The sequence below is a fragment of the Vigna radiata genome, chromosome 10 (genome assembly GCF_000741045.1).
Source record: "Vigna radiata var. radiata cultivar VC1973A chromosome 10, Vradiata_ver6, whole genome shotgun sequence".
Lineage (NCBI taxonomy): Eukaryota > Viridiplantae > Streptophyta > Magnoliopsida > Fabales > Fabaceae > Vigna > Vigna radiata.
Window position 1 is genome coordinate 9165841 of NC_028360.1, and position 23059 is coordinate 9188899.

General features: G+C 34.0%; 2 protein-coding genes across 2 annotated transcripts; both read right to left on the bottom strand.

The window, feature by feature from the left end:
* Positions 1-412: 412 nt before the first annotated feature.
* Positions 413-1472, bottom strand: LOC106775392 (50S ribosomal protein L7/L12). Its single transcript, XM_014662515.2, has one exon. It carries the CDS (start codon positions 1340-1342, stop codon positions 869-871), a length of 474 nt encoding a protein of 157 aa, XP_014518001.1. The 5' UTR covers positions 1343-1472; the 3' UTR covers positions 413-868.
* Positions 1473-2235: 763 nt separating this feature from the next.
* On the bottom strand, positions 2236-5309 carry LOC106774412 (laccase-4). Its single transcript, XM_014661400.2, has 6 exons — positions 5177-5309; positions 4434-4585; positions 4103-4347; positions 3812-3940; positions 2767-3687; positions 2236-2643 (listed from the first exon to the last, which is right to left on the bottom strand). Exons 1-6 carry the CDS (start codon positions 5267-5269, stop codon positions 2513-2515), a joined length of 1671 nt encoding a protein of 556 aa, XP_014516886.1. The 5' UTR covers positions 5270-5309; the 3' UTR covers positions 2236-2512.
* Positions 5310-23059: the final 17750 nt, after the last annotated feature.

Consider the following 23059-nt stretch of genomic DNA (forward strand, 5'->3'; position numbering starts at 1 on the left):
TCTGTAGAAGCTTTAACTTCACGAATTCAAATCAGAAAAGAAAACATAATATTGTATTAACATCCAAGACAACTTTCTTGCAATATCCAACTCAGTTTCATAATTCAAACAACCCCAGAACAACCCAGACTTTTCCCAATGTATACCATTATCCAGATTATATCGAGGCCACTCAAATTCAACCTCCACTTATTCAAACGAATACATACCACCCCTGTCCTCTCTAACTCACGACTTAACTTTTCCAGACCACCAAACCAGTTTTTATTCAAACATATATCCCAATTTATCCATTTAAAACATCTTCAAAACATATACCCATTATTTCAACTCATACTCATGTCCAGAATAAATATCAATTACTTAATATGTGAAACCAAAACACAATAATATATCTATATAACACTAAGCAAAAGGGAAAATTGGAAATCAATAGAAATCATCCATTATTACATTTAAAACAACCAATTAAAGCCAAGATAGCTGCCCATACCTGGAAAAATAATCTTCCTTACTGCACAAACACTTCCTCCAAGCATCGCAGCCTCAGACGTCTCCCACTCACTCGAACCCTCACTATTAAACTCTAGAATCACTTGCTTTGATGTGTTCAAACCCTCTCTTGCTCGTCCTATTTATAGGCTCTCACCATCACCCCGAAAAACAATTCTCAAACCCTAGAATTCAATGATTCTACATACCACATACCACATACCACATAAAATAAACTACCAACAAAACATAAAAAAAAGAAAGGAAAGAGGGTAAAACATATAACTTATCATTTATCATTAATTACCCATAAATAGGTTTCAATGATTCTACATCTAACATAAAAAATCTAGAGCACTAAAACAGAATTTGAGAATCACTCCAACACAACAGCGGCACCCAACTCCTTGAGTTTCTCCAGAATGGGATTAGCCTCCTCCTTGGTGAGCCCCTTCTTCAAAACACAAGGAACCTTTTCCACCAAGTCCTTGGCTTCCTTCAACCCCAAGTCAGTAAAGGACCTCACTTCCTTGATGATTTTGATCTTGGCAGCAGCATCATACTTCTCCAACTTCAAATCAAACACCGTCTTCTCTGCCGCAGCAGCGGCCTCCACCCCAGGCGACCCTGCAGCCGGCATTGATGGTGTGACAACGTCGGCCATAGGAGCGCCGTAGCGGTGGAGACCCATCTTGAGCCGCCAGAGGACGGTGAAGTCATGCCTCTCAAACCTGTTGAGATCGAGAAGCTCGTTGGCAATACGCTCCACCTTCTGCGCACGCGCCTCCGTGGAGAGAGCACGCGTGAGGTTCACAAACCTTCTGGCACACCTTGCCGCGCTGTGAGACATTGAAGAAGAAGAAGAAGAGAAACCAATGAAATCAAAAGAAAAGAAGGTTGAAGAAATTGGCTTCTCTTTTCACTCTCTCACGCCGCACACACCTCCATGTCCCTAGGTGAACCAAACAGGGTCTCCCCCTTTCCCCCTCTCACCTTTCACTTTGGGCTTCTCGGCCCAATTCTAAAACTAAAACAGAATAAAAGGAGGGTTACTCCCAACACTACCCCATATTACTTCCTATACCATCACATTTTTTTAAAATTCTAAAACTATCACTTTACATATTACCTCCCACTTTTTTTTCTTCAACAGATATGCTACATTCATTAAAGAATGTGGCCACGTTTGTTTAATTTATAATATATAAAGTGAGTTAAAATATCCTTTTATAAATTAATTTTATAATTTTTTAATATAATATTATAATTATAAGTGAATGTAAATTTTAATTAGGGTTAAATATGTTTTTAGTCCTTATACTTTGGGACGATTTTGGTTTTAGTCTATTTTCAAACTAGGATACAATTTAGTCCTTTAACTTTAGAAAACTCTAGTCTTAGTCTTTTTTACTAATTATTTTTTAACTTTATTTATTGTTTCAAGCACATTTCTTAGTTAATATTGAAGCAACAACAAATAGAGTTAACAAAAATTGGTAAAAAAGACTAAAACTAGAGTTTTCTAAAATTGTACCATAGTTTAAAAATGGACTAAAACCAAAATCGCCCCAAAATATAGGAAATAAAAACATATTTAATCCTTTTAATTACAAATCGGTTTTTTAAAATTGTATTAGAGACAAAATTTCACATTAACTATTTTGATAAAAAAAACCCGGAGCTTGTGATTAATTAGCAAAAGCAGCGTAACTGAACTAAGCTGAAGCACAGGACAAGAGGGTCTAAGAATCATTAACATTTTGACTCACATTTATAAGTATAATTAAAGCCAAAAATATCATTGAAGAAGGAGAAAAATCAGAGCACAAACGATAAAAAAAAAATGATAAAAAAAAAAACATGGCAACTGGTCCTTTGGTCTTATTCCACTTTGAGCATTTTCTCCTTTGTTTTACTCTATAAAAATCTTGTTAGTAGCCTTCATTGTTCTTCCCTTTGGCATACATAGTTCTCTTTATGCTTTCCCTTCCTCATTTTGCATATAAAGTTGGTAACTTTCTCAACACTTGGGGAGATCACTTGGAGGAGGTAATAAAGATTCATTTGGGCCTTTACCATTGTCCACAATAAAAGCCATCTTCAGTCCCCATGTTGTATGAATTTCCAAATGACAATGCATAAACCAGACACCTGACAAAACATCATACAATAGTTAAAAAATTGTATTGAAGTTTTCTTCTTAAGAAGATTTGAAATCCAAATTACTATGTCTGTGTAAAATTTATGTTTAGACAGCAGCATTGATAGCTTTACCTGGATTATCAGCTCTGAATCTGATAGCAGTCCACCCCCCAGAAGGAACTCCAACTGTATTTCTTTCCACAGGATCTACAAGATTAAATTTCTTGGGGTCTTTAGTGGGGTTAAAGTTCCCTTGTCCCCTACCAACTACAAAGAAATTGAAGCCATGGAGATGAATAGGATGATTCTCAGGTGTTATCATTCCAGTATCTTGCAAGACTAATTGAACTGTAGAATTGTAAGCAAGTCTATATAGCCTTGTTCCATTCTTGGTATTTAAATTGGATGGTTGTGTTCCCGTGAAGTTATAAAATACAGGAGGATTCCCAGGAAAATCATCAGTGAAAACTCCCTTAATTTTGAAGAAATGTGCTTGGAGAAGAGAGATTTTAGGCATCACAAAGGTAATGTTGTTGATGTCTGCTACCACCCTGCTGTTATTCACACAAGTAGCACAAGGGTTGATACCAAGACTGACAGTGAAAAGCAAGTTGTGGTCAATCTTCAAAGGGACTCTGGCTGGGTACTTTTTAGAGTTTAAGCTTCTGAGAGAGTCAGTGAAAGTGGTAGCAAGAAGGGTGGAATTTGTGGGAGGAATGGAAGTGAGGGTGGTGAGGGTGGAACTAAGGGTGCCTGAATAGTGTAATGTAGCAGTGGCAGTGTTGTTGTCTACTGCAATAGGAGCATCCATGAAAGGAGAGGCTGCAACCAAGTATTTTCCAGCTGAATGTTTTGTTGTTAGAAGCACGTTTGTGGTCTGCCCAGGTGCTATCACAATGGTATCAGTTTTGAATGGTTTTGTGTAGACTGCATCAACTTCAACAACAGTGAGTTCATGGCCAGCAATTTTAAAGAAAAGCTCTTCATTGAGTGCAGCATTGATGATTCTTAGCAAGTAGGTGTTTCCTGGTTGAACATCCAACTTAAACCCTTCTGCACACCAAACAAAGCTAGCTTGTGAGAATTAAGGATCTGTCTAAGAAATTGCCTTTTTGTTTTCAAAGTAAACTTTTTAGTTTTCTTTATTTTTCCTTTGGCTTTAGCTATTTCACTTTACCTTGTGATTTACAGCCTTGGACAGGTCCTGGATGACCATTGATTGTGTGGGCATCAGAGACATTTGGTGCCAAACCAGATTTCAAAGCTTCATTTATCACAGCCTCAGTATCTGATTTCCACCATTCACCTGATCCACATTCAAATATTGTGAGAGTAAAGTACGGTTTCTAGGATAATAATGGTATTTTGACACTGCTTTTCACATGGTGTCAAGTAATTTTTTTCTGATTGCTATTATGTTATACTATCATGATATGTTTATAACTAATATGTAAGTAGTAGAGCTTACTTAGTATAACAACTTGTTCCATATTTGGTTTGGGAAAAGGGTAAGGAACTCCAAGCTTGGGTAGGATGACCAATGCTCCATGGAGAGTGGCCCTAAGCCAGAGGATATGTGCATGCCACCAAAGTGTGCCTCTCTGGCCTGTAAGTGTAAAGTTGTAGACATAGGCCTGGCCCGGTTGAATTGGGCATTGTGTGATGTATGCAGGCCCATCAGCCCAACCTGTTCTCAATTGTCTCACCCCATGCCTGTTCAATTTTCATTCATTCAATAACCTTTAGGAAAAAGTTTCTTTGATGTTAGAGATTGGAACAAGACACTGTAGCACACTCACCAGTGGATGCTAACATTGTACTTGACATGGTTGACCACCTTAATCAGAACAGTGTCATCTTCCCTAGCATAGATGGTGGGACCTGGGAACTTTCCATTTATGGTAACAATGGGTTTGGTGGAGCATAATCTTGTGGCGTTCTTCACCACCACCTGTTTAGAGCACCAACACCACACCAGCAGAATGTGGAGTTAGTTTGCTGCAACAACTTTCTTGACCAATGATATAACAAGGAAAAAGAAAAGTGCAACTGCAACTTCTACCAATTTATGTACCTTGACTTGCTAAAAAATTTACACTCACTTTGCTGTTTGGTAAAGCCATGGTGGAAACAAAGACTTCATGACACGGCTTCTCTTATCCTTATTTCTGGTTTAGTCAACTATAATAAAAATATATTCTATCTCTTTATGTCTTGATGATCGGAGATAAAAAAACTTCAATAGTTTTAAGAAAAAGCTGCTGTAAACTCTTGCATTCAAACGTCTAAGCTATATAGTAATTTAAAGTTCAATTGAGTGGAAGAACAAAGAAGAAAACACAAACACTGATCATGATACAATTTCAAAAACATGTACGTTTTCTTTTGCATGCATGGAGACAAATAGATCAATGAAAGTAAAACGTATATAGCAGCACGTTATATCTTCATGTCTTATATTGTCCAATGTTATATGATCTATCAAACGTTAAACCTATTATACATGCTTCGCATGAGAAAGATGACAAAATAATGCACGTACATTGAACTTGTAGTGGCGAACCAAAGCTTCCACAGATAGTGGAAGCAAGCAAGCTGCAAGCAATAACACGATTCGAATGCCAAACGCTGCCATAGCCAACCCTTTTGAGTTCTCTATTACAGTAGCTTCTCACTCTTGAATGCACTGCAAGATAGAGAAGAAAGGACAACCTTATAAAGAGCTAACCTCTGCTGTAATGTCCCTTTTAACAAGTTGGTGGAAGGAATACTTAAGAGTTAAGACGTAAGGTCCATATTATAAAGTACAAAAAAACTGAAAAATAAAAATGAGAAACCATATCCAGAAATTTCTGTTATTTTTCCTTTTTCTTGCGTATTACATAAAGTCGTTATCCATCAACCAAGGACATCTTTTGAAGCTAAGCTAGTTCATTGAGTTTCTGGGGTGATGTCTATTTTCTGTTCCTTTCTACTGCAATGAGTGGTCAGACTCAGATGCTGGTTTGGTCCACCCATATAGGGTAATGTACAACGATTCTCAACTAACATATGTGTACCAGTTTATGAAATTGACATACATTTTAACTTTACGACATCACAAATAAAGAATATACATGCAATCCCTTAAATGCACGTAACGTAGCTTCTAGTTTGTCATTGGAAATTTCAGCAATTAGGTTTTTGAAAATGTGTATTATTTTTTTCTAGTATAAACCAGATAATCATATGCTGAGACTGTAAAATCTTCTCTCTGATTATATAACATAATGATATGCCAATCCGAACTCAAAACTATTATTTAAGTCAGAACAATTCTTTACTGTTGATTCATGCACTTGACAAGAATGCAGTGAATGGTAAGTTCATTTGGTTAATATATAAGAATAATATGATCATATATGATTGTTTAAATCCAGATTTTGAAGACCATATAATTAATTTTCTTGAAATATTTATTAAGATGAAGTTCATATGTAAATAGATTAAGGAGGGTATGCATGAATAGAGGTTGATATTGGGAATTTTAACTAAAGAAAGGTACATTTCATTATTGGTGAACAATGGTTTTCAGCAACCGTTGAACAATGGTTTTCTTCCACAAGTCTAAAAGAAATTGCTTTCTCGTTGATTTTCTTTTCCTTTTTTCTGTTTTACATTTTACTTCATAAATCTCTCCGAATAATCATATTTTGACAACATTCATTTAACAAATATTTTAATATCTACTATCATTGATTAGTCCAAAATTATTCTATAATTAATAATAATAATTATAAACATAGTCATGTACGAATGACACATTTTTCAACAACTTCTTTATAAAGTTTACTGGTTAGGATTTATAATGGTAGACACTACCATATTTTTATAGTATTTATGGTGTCTCGAATATAATCATTTTAAACGAGGAAACAGGTGAAAAACATGTTTTTTATCTAGTTAAGCAAAGTTGTTGATGAAAACAGGTATATAATGCATACAAATGAGAATATAAATAAAATCAAATAAAAGATGAGTTGAATATGAATTTACATAATCTTTTATTGGAGAAAAAATGTTAAAATACAAACAAAGACACGTATCAAAGTTCTTTATATATATATATATATATATATATATATATATATATATATATATATATATATATATTAGTTTTTAGATCCGTGATATGTAACTTGTAAACACTATAAATGAAAAAACAATATTTCAATAAAAAAATTATAAAATCATCATTCATACTATACGTCGAAATTAAATTAAACATTTGTCGAAATTAAAATACAGATAAGAGTGTCAAATGTTAATGTTCATAAAAGTTAAATTAGTTCTCAATAATTTTGCATTACTTCAAAAACTTTATATTGATATAAGAAAGACTTTATTCATAATGAAGGTTTATAACGATATCTTTCATATGAGATTAATCCACAGAGTAATTCAAAACGTGATTTTGATAAACATACCTTATAATAGAAATAAAACTTCAATTAAGAATGTGTATACCTTTTTCGTATTGGAAATGTTGTGAGTTTGACATTTTTAAAGAGTTTCAAAAGAAAAAGTTGTGGTACTCAAATTTTCATCTAAATTAGAATTTTCAATCCTTTTTTATTTTGATTCTAGAAACAAAAATATAAAGTCCAACCCTTATAAGACATTGAATGCATTATTGATATAAATATCTTTTTGCCAAATGTTTTTTCTTGAGATCACAATAGTAAAAATTGCATCTTTACCTAACTCTTTAATTTGTAATATTGTGTCATTACTAAGACATTTTTCTTTCTAATCAATTTTTCTTAAAAGCATAATTGGCACACCTACTTTCAACCTCAATCCTTGATTTAATATGCCTAAATATTTAGTTTCATTCAATAATTTGGATATAAACCACTCTGCTTTGAATTTTTGGTTCTCATCTGATCGGTATGGTGTCTCTGAACTTAAATAATGCACAAGTCTTTTTTTTTTCTTTTGTTTTCTTTGATTAGATAATATAATTATTATTATAATTTAAATAAATAGGTAAGAGAGAAAACGTTTGAGATGGTTTGACAGAGTGAAGAGAGTGAGAAAAGAGAGAGCAAAGAGAGTGAGATTGAAGAAAGAAAAATAAAGTTTGATTAAAGCGAAGAGAGTGACGATGGGGAGAAGGTGAAAAGTTTAGGGTGTCCTTAAGTAAAAAAATTAACATTAGGGTTTTAAATTAGGAAAGCTAATTTGAGAAGGAAATGGAAAGAGATTTTTTAAATTCGAAAAAAATTAAACATGTGAGAAGGTTACTCAATGGAGTGCTTGTCCATGCACCTCCAAAATTACAAATTTACCCTTTTATTCAAAATAAATAAAAATTATACCCGTGGAGTAACATTCAATGATATTGGATTTCATGAATCTTCACCAATTAAATTTAATGAAGCCTTTATATTAATATTATTGTATATATTTTCTCTTCTCCATTCACTCACTAATTTCTTTTTATTTTTTATTGATGCTTCCTTTCTAGTGTGATCCTTTTGCTTGTAGGTTAAATGTTGTTGTATAGTCATTACTTGTTAACAAGATTAAGAGTAAGTAAAACTCTCAAATATTTTATTGATTCTCAAAGAATGTAATGATTCGAAAGTGACAACAACAAAACAAATATATAATGCAAGGTACACCTACAAGCGATCTTTGAGACGGTCGAGAACTAAAATGCAACACCTGATGATGATGTTAGATTGACATAAATGTATTCAATGGAGCACCTAAGATGTGTCTATGATTCTGAGGTGGTAAGTGACCTCTTCTCGATACATCTTGATGCAATGTACTTGTTGAATGCATTTAATATTGTTTTCTTGATGAATACCACGTTAAGATAAGCAAATATTAGCTTCCATTGCTTAAGATAGTTAGCGTCATATCTACAAGGTTGACCTTCTTAGCTACCTTTGCATTGTTATCAAGTGAATGCCAAAATAATTTCACTTGGGCATTGAAACGTTCAGAGGTTTATTTATGACATTTGAGGGTCATCCACATGTCATTGTTACTAACAGAGACATTGCTTTGATGAATGTCATTGGCAATGTATTCTTTGAGTCTTGTCAGATGTTATGTCGATTCCACATTTTGAAAAATATGAAAGCCAAATGTAAAATGTTAGTGAATTATGTTCATGGGATGTGTTGATGGAAGCATGGAAAAATGTGACAGATTGTGAGGAAGAGTCTATGTTTGGTGCTCATGTTGATTGTCTTCAATATGTTTTTACTTCATGGCATTTGTTTTAACCTTCCAATCCTCTTGGCATGAACATAGGTCGTTTTAATGGACAAATCATGGATAGACATGCCTCGAAATACAAATCAATATATGAGAGGATTGAATACCTTCTTGGATTTCGCATTCACTAATAGTGGTGTTAGGGAAAAGATAATATGTCCATGTCAGAAATGCAAATTTAAGAAATGGCAAAGTTGTGAAGAAGTATATGATCACTTAATTATTAAACCTTTTCCAAAAGGGTATACAACATGGCTTCTACATAGGGAGAGAAGAGTAAATGACAAAGCGCCTCAAGTAATGGCTGAAGCTACTCAAGTAATGGTCGAAGAAGATGGTGTAATTGTTTTGATGCAGTGCTTAAATGGTTTAAAAATATTGTTTTGGTGTATTGGTTTGATTCTGGAAAAGAATTGGACTAAGTCTGGACCAAAATGCATGAGTAATTGTTTATTATGCTTCGCTATGTGGATAGATAATGAATACTCTAGTGAAGTATGTTTAACGTGATTGCATGTGATAAGGGTACAAACTAGTTTTAAAAGTTATCTAAGCTTAATTATGGTATAGCTACAGTTTAAATGTGTCGTGAAGTATTTTTTTTTTCAGTGGCTGAAATTGGTTTTGACTAATTTTCTGAATTTGAATGTAAGACAAACCTTTTGACCATGTATTATAATATGTTTGGTGCTTTAGTTCTTACTGTCAGGGTTGAATGCATTCTAAGACTAGGCTACGGTTATAATGCTATGAAACTTCAATTCTGGTTTGTATATATGTGTTGGACTTGAATTTTGCTTTACACTGTTTTAAGTCTTGAATCTACATGTATGTGATGTCTACATGTGTATGGAATGTTGTGATGTAATTAACATGCGAGTAATAGGATTAGGCATGATAGTTGGAAAACTGGTTGACTGGTTTACAAAGTGTTTATTTACAAAGTGTTTTATGAGCATTCCATATCTACATATGACTGGTGAAACTTGTACATATCCTCTTATTTGCTATTAAGTAATGACTTGGAAACTTGGAATTTAATGAATGTGCAGTTGGTGTATTCATAATATAAGTTTAACTTGGTTGAATGGGTTAGCTTTATTCTAAAATTCAAACTTGTAATGCACAGTTATAAATGAGCGGGTTGATGATTACTGTAATTTAAGGGAAACAGAAAAATCTTCTGCCCCCATATCTTTAAGTGAAAAAGTGGAATAAGAATCAAACATGAGTATGGGATATAAATATGGTTGATGCAATTTTATTTAGTTTGATTCACATTAAGTTTCAACCAGGATAATTTCATCATGTTTAGTGTTTTTAACTCCATTAGTGATATCACTTTTTCATGTTGTTACTTTAAGTTGATATACTTGTCAATAGACATCCATACTATTCAGTTTGTTTCAGTACACAGAACTACATATTTTACAATGATAGATATGAGATGCTCTGATCTAGAATTGCTAAGAATCTCACTGATTTGTGTCTGACCTTGTTTTTTGGAATTATGCACTTGTTTTCTCTTATTCAGGAAAAAATTGAAGCATATGAATCTACAACATCGTCTCGATAAAAAAAAAAATATCAAGTTCAGATTCATTCGCTCATGTTTTAGGAATCCAAGAACATTGTAGACATGTTCACGGTCTAGGTTTAGGACCTTGTCCATCTAAAGTCTTTGGAGTCAATACTCGTTCTCGCAGTGAATCATCTTCAGCTAATCTTTCTATTGAAGAATTGCAAACTCAGGTTAATGAATATTTTATCAATTACATGATTTGTTCCTTTTATAATTAACTTGTTAGATATCATTTTTCTTACTTTTTAAGTAATTTCGGTATCTTTATTAACATCACAAGTCAATGAAATGAAGGAAATGATAGCATTTATGTTACAAAATTATGAGGGTCAATTACTTTCAAAGTTTGTCTCATTTCAACACTCGGTAATAATTACTAAATTTATTTGTATGGTTTTTTTTAAATATATGACCGACTAACTATTATGTTATATTGTAGGTATCTGATAAAGGAAGTGTATCAAATGAAGATAAAGAAAATTAGACATATTTCCGATGGAAGCTTGTTTGTAAAAATGGAAAAAGAACATTCACAGAAGAAAACGAAATGAACATAATACCCAAAGATTCGTTTTCATATATAGATTCATATGCGATTCCTTCTGAATGTCCTGTTGAGTGCCATAGAAGTGTACTGTACTATAATTTACAGTATATGCACTTTAGGAATAAGTGCATTCCTGGTGTTTACTATAAAATATTCAATATGCTTTCATTCCTTGAAAAATAGTACTAAATCCAATTAATTTTTAAGTTAAGCATTGTAGCAAATAATAAAACAGGTTTTATAAAAGATGTTATTACATTTTCGGCGGTGGGTGGTTTTGTACAACCTCGACTATTTTTGACAGTTCTGGAGACAACTCCTGCAAATAGGTTTAGTTTTTATTAAACTCTGGCTATTTTTATGGTTTTTACAAAATTCCGACTATTTATGACGATTTTTATAAAATTTCGAATAATTGCGGCGGTTTTTGAAAAAAATCACCAGTAATAATACTTAACGATGCTGCTTTTTTTCGCAACTGCAAGAAACACATTTTTAAGAGTTAAAACTGTTGGTAACGTTAAAAATAACTTTTAGAAAAATTGTGTATTTTTGTAGAGAGAAAAATTAAATTAAAATTGATTATTCCTTTAAAAAGAAAAAAAATAAATTAATATGTTAAATATTTATGTCAAAAAGTAAATTTTATATTTTTTCAGTGATATTTCATTTCATTTTATTGCATTTTATTAACTTATATGTATATTTTATTTAATTAGAGTTTTATTAGATTTACTAGAACGTGGCCATCAATTATGTATGTTATTCTGTTATATATTTTTTCTAAAGTGAGTTAACTCTTCAATATATTCCTAATTATCTATCATATATACATTAGTTATTTTATTTATATCTTTTAAACTAATTTAGTAATTTATCTCATACTTTATCATAATAAAAGAATTATTTAAAAAATTTATAAATTATTGACATGTTTGATTGATAAATTTTAGAATTTTAATTTATGACAAAAATATCATTGTAAATTAAATGTTATTATTGATAAATATATCTATATGTAATGGTAACATCTAAATTTCATCAGTTAAATATGTAATATTTCAAATTATAGTTTTAATATTATAATAGAAATTATCACATATTTCATAATAAAAAATATTTAATTAACCAAGAACATATAAACAAATGATTACACTCATCTAAAATATAATCATAATTCAAACTTTTATATACTAGACTCGTAAGTTCTAAAAAAAACATTGAAACCTTTAACTAAAGGTTCAATAAAATATCTGAAATTTTAAAAGTTATACTATATTAACTATCTATATGTCAGCATCATCTACTCCCAGCATGTTTAATTGAGGCTTCTTCTTTTATTCACACTAATCAAGTGATTATTGTCAATAAAGAAGATAAAACAAGAACAAACAAGACACACAAAGAGGATAAACTAATTTCAAAAGAATCATACATACTTTAATACAAATCATAAACATATAGTTCTAGTATCAAATCAATTAAAACCAAGCACAACTTGACACATATTCCTATACTCTAGGCTTGAGCATTCGGATACATATGTTGGTGTCGAACTATTGGGGGAACCTGCACATGTGTGGTGAAACAACATATCTCCCAAACTGCCACACAAGGTTATTCCATCAAACGCCTATGGTCAAACCGACCCAAGGCTAAGGATCTTTTACTACTCCTCGCCTCATAACTACCCCCCTCTACTTGAGATTGGATAACTATTAAGTCAGAAAACATTCCCCCATTTTAAATTTCCCACAACAATATATTATATAAGGGCTTTCCCCATGGAATCCCCTTTCACACACTTAAATAAATCATATCCTCATAACATTCATAAATCATATGAGCATTTCATATGAATTAACAAACATTCTTAAAATCATGATAGTATTGGTTATTAATATAAGAAAGGAGAGCAAAAACACCACTCACACAAGAACCATACGCCTAGTGAGCTAAATCTAGTCGCCCACAAGAACATGCTCTCCTAGCGAGCTATTCTCGTTGCCCAACTAAATCTTAAACAAAGAGTTTCTCAAGCCCAGTGAGCTAGCTCGCCTAGCCTCTAAAAATCTCTTCCAAAACACTCATTGTACTCGCCTAGCAAGCCATCTGCTTGCCCAGCCAACCTGTAGAATTCTGCAGAACATCAATTTTGCATAAATTTGCACCCCTAAACTCAAACATATCCATAAACTTCTACCACTCCTATTTAGTATTCTAAACCTTCAATTGACCTATCCAATGTTGTATGACTTAACTCAAACCTCTTTTACTATGAATTCTTAACCTAATTTTAACTAAAACACCAACCTATAGCTCAATATTCAATCCCCTTCATTTCTAACCATAACTGGTAAATTCTAACCTCTAGATAAGTCCTAATTTACCCAAAAACAAACTTCAAAGCCTCCCTTTTTTACAGACCTTCTACTTTAGATTTTAACTTGTTAAAACCTCTAGCAATGACCTAAAACAACATAAAGCTTTCATTATACTCAGTTTTAGCTTAACTAAATGTTTAAACATGTTTAGAATAACCATAAAAGAAACTTAAAACCTCAGTTTTTCCCATTCAAACATTAATTCAAAATTTCATCAATCAAAGCATTCTTTTTTACCCAAAACCAATTGTAAGCCCTACCTATTCCATAACCTCAAACAACATCACTTATTCCTACAGATTTATACTTCAAAACAACTTCCTCACAACAACCCAATTGCACTCGATCAATTTGCCAATCTGTCAAACCAACATTCATAAAAAAAACCAAAAGTCAACAATCATATTATCACAAGATTTCATCAATAGATTATCCAAAAACCAAAACCAATACATATCATAAATGACTCATCAAATTAAACATGAATTTCATCACACACCAACAATGAACACAAACTCAGAATTTCTAGACCAAATTAAAAACAAAGTTAGCTTCCCTTACCTGCTTTAGAAGCTACAACCGCTCTAAGAATCACGCAGTCCTTGCATAAGCTCAAAGAACTCTAGAATCGCCTACAACCATAAAACTGTTATAAAATATTAATTTATATTGCAAAAGAATATTACAATTTGATTCGAACGTTGATTTAGAACATTGGAAATTTATTGGTAACGTTAAAATCTTTAAATGCTCCAACGTTAAAAAAGTAATGTTTTGTTAATTTCTTTTATTTCTTTTATTTTTTCTTGACTCTATAAATAGAGAGCATGTCCCTCATTCCAAGACACACCAAAAAATAATCTTCTCTCATTCTCTTCTTTTCTAGTTTCATCCTTTGTTTCTTTTTCTCTTCTAAAATTATTCTGGGTCATTCTTATACTCTGTTTAGAGTTCCTTGCTAGTTCTGAGATCCTCAGAAATATTCTGAGAAGTTCCTGTTGTATCTTGGGGGACTTGTGCAACACACCGCGGATAAGTCCTCAAGGACAATGACTTTACACACCTCGGGAAATTTTTGCTCGTGATTTTGTCAACTTTCTACAACAATCTTAAGGACTTATGGTTGACGTCAACAACATGCCTTCGGAGAGCCAAACCATTGTTCCAGGAACTCAGACGATCTTTGCAAAGTCACTTCCGAACGTGTCAAAAGTCGAGGTTTTCTCTGGACAGAACTTTCGACGCTGGCAAGAACGCGTTTCCACCCTTTTAGACATGTATGGAGTTGCTGCTGCTCCCAAAAGGTATGTACACAAACCTGATCACAAAAAGAAAAATAATTTTCTTAAATCCCATCCCAATGAATCTAATCCCACTTAGCATAGAGTGAGAAACGACAATGCTCCTAGGGCAAATATAGCCGAAGGAGATGACATTATTGTTGCGGTCGTTTCTCAAGTAAATCTGATGACCAATGTGAGCAAATGGGTGGTAGACTCTGGTGCTACTAGGCATATCTGTGCAAACAGAAGTGCCCTTACCTTTTACACTAGTGTAGGGGATGGAGAAGAACATGTCTACCTCGGTGATTCCAGCACCACTACTGTTCTAGGAAAAGGAAAAGTTCTGGAAAGACTCTATCCTTGAGTGATGTGCTACATGTGCCATCAATCGGAGTTAATTTAATCTTTGTAGCATTGTTGGGAAAGGTGGGGGTTAAAGTGTCATTTGAGTCTAACAAGATCATTATGACAAAAAATAATGTTTTTGTGGGGAAGGGATATTGTGATCAAGGTCTCTTTGTACTTAACATTTCTAAAATTATGAATGAATCTAGTTCTTCTGCTTATATTGTTGACTCGTATGATATATGGCATGCTAGATTAGGTCATGTGAATTCCTTGTATGTTTTGAAATTAGAACGACTGGGATTGATTAATATGCATGATAAACAAAATAGTAAGTGTGATATATGTGTAGAATCTAAATTAACAAAGAAGACATGTTTTTCTGTAGAACGTCAAATTGAACTATTAGGGTTAATCAAACATAAAGATGATTATTTTATGAAACAAACTATGTCTAGAGGAGGTAAAAATTATTTTGTGACCTTTATAGATGATTATTCTAGATACACCAAAGTTTACTTAATCAAACATAAAGATGAAGTCTTTGATGTGTTTTTAACCTATAAAGCAGAAGTAGAAAATCAATTGAATAAGAAAATTAAGAGGATTAGATCAGATAGAGGTGGTGAGTATGTTTTGTTTAATTACTTTTGTGTTAAAGAAGGGATTATCAATGAAGTAACCCCACAATATGCACCCGAGTCTAATGGAGTAGCTTAAGAAAAAATAGAACCCTTAAGGAAATGATGAATTCTATGCATGTTAGTTCTGGTGCACCTGATAACCTTTGGGGAGAAGCCTTGCTTACTGCATATTTTTTACAAAATAGGATACCCCATAAGAAAAGCGGTAAAACTCCTTGTGAGTTGTGGAAAGGTTACCAACCTAACCTTAAAAATCTAAGAGTGTGGGGGTGCCTAACTAAGGTAATGTTACCCGATCCTAAGAAAAGAAAAATAGGCTCTAACACCGCTGATTGCATGTTCTTAGGTTATGCTGAACATAGTGTTGCCTATAGGTTTCTTGTTGTTAAAAGTAACATACTTGAGAGAAATTCTATAATGGAGACGAAAAATGTTGAGTTTTTTAACATGTGTTTCCCTTAAAGGTTAATGAGATGTCTCAACCTATTGATGATAATGATAATAATAATAATAATAGTGATACCATGAATGAGGATTTGAGAAGAAGTAAAAGATAAAGAAAAGAAACTTCCTTTGGAGATGACTTTTATACTCTCGTTGATAGTGATCCAACTAGCTTTGTAGAAGATACTAGTGCTCCTGATGCAAAACATTGGGATAAGGCCATTAGGACTGAAATTGAATCAATTCAGAAAAACAATACTTGGACTTTAGTAGATTTGCCTAAAGGAGCAAAACCCATTGGTTGTAAATGGATCTTTAAGAAGAAATATCACCCCGATGGATCCATAGAAAAATACAAGGCAAGATTAATAGCAAAAGGTTTTACACAAAAACACAACATAGATTACTTTGATACTTTTGCTCCTGTGACTAGGATTTCCTCTATTCGAGTATTATTAGCTTTAGCAGCTGTCCATAAACTAGTGATACATTAGATGGATGTTAAAACAACCTTTTTGAATGGTGATATAGATGAAGAAATTTATATGACTCAACCTGAAGGGTGTGTTGTACCTGGTCAAGAGGATAAAGTATGTAAACTCTTAAAATCCTTGTATGGGTTAAAACAAGCACCAAAACAATGGCATGAAAAGCTTGATAATGTGTTGCTTTGTGATGGTTTTTCACCTAATGATGTTGATAAATGTGTGTACTCTAAATCTGAAAATGGTGATAGTGTCATTATATGCTTGTATGTGGATGACATGTTAATATTTGGTACATGCAATGAGATTGTCGCTAGAGCTAAATTGTTTCTAGGATCAAAATTTGAAAGGAAAGACATGGGTGAAGCCAATGTGATTTTCGGTATTAGAATCATAAGGAAGGGAGATAGTATTTTACTTTCTCAAGAACAATACGTTGAGAAACTTCTTAAGAAGTTTGGGTTTTATGACTTAAAACCAGTGAGCACCCCTTATGATGCTAATTCTTATTTAATGAAAAATAGAGGAGAATCGTTATCTCAGCCTCAGTATGCCCAGATAATTGGGAGCTTATTGCACTTAATGAGGTTTTGTAGACCTGATATTGCTTATGAAGTAGGTAGACTGAGTAGGTACACTCAATGTCCAAATCAGGAACATTGGGAGGCACTTGCTAGGCTTATGAGATACTTAAGAGGTTCAATGGATTATTCCATTGAATATAGTGGATTTCACGCTGTACTAGAAGGGTACAATGATGCTAACTGGATCTCTGATTCAAACGAGACAAAATCCACTAGTGGTTATGTATTCACACTTGGGGGTGGTGCAATTACATGGAGATCAGCCAGGCAAACTATTATTGCAATATCAAAAATGGAATCTGAGTTTGTTGCTCTTGAGATGGCTGGTAATGACGCTGAGTGGTTGAAAAACTTCTTAGCGAACATTCCATAGGAATGAAACCAACCCCATCAGTATCAATACACTATGATTGCTAATCGACAATAGTTATAACTAAAAACAAGAATTACAATGGAAAGAATAGACATATACAATTGAGACACAATTTGGNGAAGCAGCTGCTAAAGAGTGGAACTATTTCCATTGATTATGTGAAGTCAGAACGGAATCTAGCAGATCCTCTGAAAAAACCCATGGGAAGACAAATGATATTAGAAACATCGAGGGGAATGAGACTTAAGCCACTTGCAAACAAACAAGTGATGGTAACCCAACCTTTGTGATTGGAGATCCCATGAATAAGGTTCATATGGGTAAAAAAAAGTCACTTGTTAGTTCTGATAACACTAAATTGATTTTAATCAATTATGTCCCTTCCTATGGTGTGTGTGTGTGAAAGTGCTAAAGACTGCATTTTTTAGAGGTTAAACTTTGTCATTAAAATTCTATGTGGAGATAGAATTTTAGAGTTTTTAATGATTTTCATATCCCTTATGGGTGGTGTATGATTTGCAGCACACACTTGATGAAATCACCTATATGAGTGTCGAGTGGGGCCGCTTGCATGAGATCTTGGCATGATCTCTAAAGCACTCATGAATACCGGGCACGCACATGGCCTAGTAAGTGCAACACAGCGATAACAACAAGGATTGTGGGGGTGTATTATGATTTATAAACCACTAACAAACGTTAAGTGTCTTTGGTTCATATAGCTTGCTATACCAACGACACCATGTGTTAAGTTTCTCAATCTAAGACTGGTTCATATAGCTTGCTATACCAGTTCTGATGCATTACATCCTATGAAACCCAGAATAAAAGTTTCTTATCTTTCTTTTAGTGTTTGAACTATTTGAGTCAAAGAATTTTCTTTCAACTTTCTTTTGCAATATATAAAATATTAATTTATATTGCAAAAGAACATTACAATTTGATTTGAACGTTGATTTAGAACGTTGGAAATTTATTGGTAACGTTAAAATCTTTAAATGCTCCAACGTTAAAAAAGTAATGTTTTATTAATTTCTTTTATTTCTTTTATTCTTTCTTGACTCTATAAATAAAGAGCATGCCCCTCATTCCAAGACGCTCCAAAAAATCAATCTTCTATCATTCTCTTCTTTTCTAGTTTCATCCTTTGTTTCTTTTTCTCTTCTAAAATTATTCTGGGTCATTCTTATACTCTGTTTAGAGTTCCTTGCTAGTTCTGANATCCTCAGAAATATTCTGAGAAGTTCTTGTTGTATCCTGGGGGACTTGCGCAACACACCGTGGATAAGTCCTTAAGGACAATGACTTTACACGCCTCAGGAAATTTTTGTTCGTGATTTTGTCAACTTTCTACAACAAAACAGACCATTAGGACCAATGATCCTAGAAGAACAACAAAATCTTTAGAATTTCACATACGATGAGAAATTCTTCTCACATGCAAGAAGGAACTCAAATTAGAAACAGAGTAAAAACTAACTTACTCTTTTTAGAAAACTAATCGAATGAACTAGTAGATATGACCGTCATGATCTCTTAGGTACTTATTGATCATCATAGAGATGACTCGGGTGTTAGAAAGCTTAGAGAAAACAGAGTGGAAATCTAGAAAAGGAGTTTTAGAGAGATGGTACGCATTTTAAGTAATGAGACGTATTTATGAAATGCTATTTATATTATTGAATTATTGGAGCATTAAATTACTTGGTCTTATTATTTTAAAACACCTATCAATCGTAATACTCCATTTTATAGGTTATCATAAAGTATGTGCAAAAGTTTCCGCTTTGGGATTTGATCGTGTAGTGGTAGAATCTATTGGTAAATTCATTAGTACTTTAATTTTCAATAAATCCATAGTATTGTATATTTTTAAAACATATTGGTGATCCGTCAATAAAATAGACAAAATTTTAAACCAAATTTGACGAAATTTGTTATAAATTAATTGAAGATATATGAGAAAAAGAAGAAAACAAGGAAGATGCGAAAGAGAAGGATAAAGATGAAGAGGAGACGATGATGACAATTGTGAAAGTGACGACGATGATAGTCACTAAGGTAACAAAGACAACAATGGAGAAGATAAAAAGGAGGAGGAGATGAAGAAAAAAGTGAATAACGGTATATATAATGAGGAGAAGAGAATGAGTCAAACATAATGATGGTGATGATGACAGACGAGAGAATAGCTACGATGGATGTGACAACAACAATAATGACGTGGTACATAAGGAGGAGAATGAGAGGACGAGGAAGAGGAAAAAGATGAAGAAGAAAAAAAAAAGAAAAATACAAGGACCAAAAAAGAAGAAGATCAAATTGTTATATTTATCAACGATCAAAATTTGATGGTAATTATCCACATATATTTATCAACAAGTGATTACCAATAATTTTGACTATCTATAATTACCAACGATATTTTTTTTTATATTTTGGTAAAATTTGTGGACGAATATTTTGTTGATAGATTTTTTGTCATCTGTCAAACATCGATGACCAAGAAACAATCACTAAACTAAGGATCTCCTATTACTCTTCACGACATACCTCACTCTCTCTACTTGAGACTAGATGATTATTAAAAGTGTTAGGATCATCTCCCATTTCAAAGCCCCTACATCAATACATTATACTACAGATCACAACCATAGAATCTCTCCATAAGATCCATGAAATTACACCCATCACATATGTCATGCACAATAACCGATAACACTAAACAAAACCACCATATCATGTATGAAATAAATACTAATCATACTCATATTCATCATAATCTCATACTTGAATAAACACCATACAAGTTCACAATCATGTTATTAACCAAGCATGGTTTTATCATTCACATAATCACATACAATAAGCACATCATAAGAGGTGTTTCTGCTGTAATGGGACGAGGATGACGCTTGTTTGAAGTTTCGGTCTCCGCCGAACGTCTGCTCCGCTCCTTGCTCTGTGTGACCGATCAGTGTATGAGAGTGACCTACAAAATACACTTTAACGCTCAAGTCAGGATTTTTCTCTGGAGGTATAAAGTAATTCAATGATGGATAAAGTGAGTTTACCTCGAAATTAAACCTCTATTTATATAGTTTATAAGAATATGACCAATTAATTTACCTCTTAATGATCATTAATGCAAACCTTAACCATTCATCAGTAGTCGTTGTAATATTAATTGCGCTTTAACTCCGCTCAACTTTTGCCGGGACCGATCGGCTACGAAGCTCTTTCCTGCACGTCAATTGCTCGGTCCTTTCAAGTTAATATGCCATAGCACCCAATCGACCGATTATAAGCCCATAGTAACATAGGCCCCCAAGCCCTAGCAAAATATGATATTGCGTAGGGTTTACCAAGTTCTACCGATCGATAGAGGATTCTTCCTAAGCTTCCAAAGTCATGACGATTAACCAAACGTCACGTCCCCTTAGGATCTACAAAAAGGCAGGAAAGAACGGAAGTCAAAGACTCACAACTGTAAAAAAGGGCGAAAAAAGGTAGAAAATGTAACGTCATGACGTTTCAACCGTCAGATCTTTTCCCTTTGCACATCCCAGATGGGTTTAATGAACCGCCTTCACCATCTCTAAATAGGGGTAGGGTCATCTCTTATTTTTACTTTTACCCCCGAGCTCTCTGATTCTCGAACATTCTTCCCGCCCTTTTCCCTTTTACAAGTGATAACGGTTGAAAAACATTTATTTTCATATGCCAATTTAGACCAAATTACACGCTTTAAGACTTAGAACGAGTTTAGAATCAAGTAAAACTCAATAAATGAGTCAGTCGAGAGTCAAAAGCTGTTTTTAGCGATATTATGCTTGTTTTGCATTGTTTTGTAGTGATTTTGATGAAAGTGAAGATTGCGGTTGAAGATGAAGGTCTTAGACTCAAGATAGAGGAAGAAAATTGAAGAAAATAAGAGTCAAGAAACCGCCCGGCAGCAAAATTCACCGTTGGGCGGTCCAAGGCGAGGAGAAGGCACCTGACGTGGGTGCTGGGCGGATTTACGATTAAAGGCAAACCGCCGGGCGGTGGCCCCCTACCACCGGGCGGTGGCGCGATTAGGGGCAAACCGCCGGGCGGCATAAGTGTGCCGCCGGGCGGTTGTTCGCTGGGCCTGGGCCTGTTTTCTATGACGCTCCTCAGTTATAAATAGCCCTGTTACGATTTCATTCTGATTCTTTTGACAGAAGAGGGCGGTTAGACCTAGTTTTCTCTCTCTGAAGAGGATCTCTTGAATGCTTAGGCTCCTTTTCATCTTATCTAGGGTTTGCTTTTCCATTCTTCCATTATTTTCATCTAAGTTCACCATGACAATGGTGAGCTAAACCCTTTTGTTGTTGGGGGAAACAATGTAATCTTTTGAAACTCTCTTTTATTGAAACTCTTGTTTATTTATATGATTCTTCATATGCTTTGATTATCAATTGTTGGGTTCTCATCCGCGCTTAATGCTTTTATCGTTTAACTCATTCGATAATTGTTGTTTGTCCCTATTGATACGGGAACGTACAGTACTGTCATGAACTGGTGAGAAATTCCTTGATTAAGTAATACCAACCTAGGGACAGGAGGTAGGACGATCAATTATTTTTGCTTCTGTTCTTAATGCATTATTAATTGCTAGGGGAGGCTAGGGATAGCAAGCCGGTAATTAGTAATAGGCTCTTCTCGCCGAGGGATCGGGTTAAGGGTAGGCCAAGAAAGTTTGCATAACAATTAGATAATCAAGCACAATAAACAAAAGGAGTAGATAAGAGGGAGCGGATAAGATGAAATTGTAAACCTCCAACAACTTCATTCATCCATAGTCTTTTTCGTCAATTGAATCAAATATATTGCATGTTTATTTTCTGTCTTTGCATCCACAACAATTAATTCTATCTCTACAAGTCTTACGATTTTAATTCACACGAACGATCCTTTCGAGTCTCTTGGGAAGAACGATATTGGGCATTACCGATTATATTACTTGCACGATCTGGTACGCTTGCCAGTGAGTCAACAACAAGCTTCAACCCTCTGCTTCCAGGTAAACCATGTCTTCTTTAAGTGCTTCTGAGTCCGCCGGGAGGGAAAGCTAGGGGTATGCTAACGACGACGTTGCAACATCCTCTTCTTCTACATTGGGTGCCAGTGACGAGAGAAATGCCCCCGTCGGCGGCCAAGTCGGGCCAACGGAAAGTGAGGTCTCCTCGTGTATCCCTGAAGACAACGAGGACGAGTAGGTGGGTGTTGGCTGCAAAACCAACGGCAAGTGCACCGATTGCAGCGTAGCAAGTGATAAATATCGTTCTCTCCCAAGGGACTTGTGCAACACATGACAATTCTTCCTTTTATAACTCAATTAGACATCAAAGTGCACAAAAATAACACAAGAAACTCTTTTTGGTATTTTATCAAACAATTGGTGTGCAAGGAATTTAACATAGTGTATTTACAATTTGTCAAGACTAGAATTCATCC

Bases quoted from the DNA above. Each gene is read 5' to 3' on its own strand.
- LOC106774412 (XM_014661400.2), bottom strand. From the start codon at position 5,269: ATGGCAGCGTTTGGCATTCGAATCGTGTTATTGCTTGCAGCTTGCTTG. The intron at 4,586-5,176 runs GTACGTGCATTA...TGCTCTAAACAG, and splicing joins TTCGCCACTACAAGTTCAAT to GTGGTGGTGAAGAACGCCAC. The intron at 4,348-4,433 runs GTGAGTGTGCTA...AAAATTGAACAG, and splicing joins TACAATGTTAGCATCCACTG to GCATGGGGTGAGACAATTGA.
- LOC106775392 (XM_014662515.2), bottom strand. From the start codon at position 1,342: ATGTCTCACAGCGCGGCAAGGTGTGCCAGAAGGTTTGTGAACCTCACG.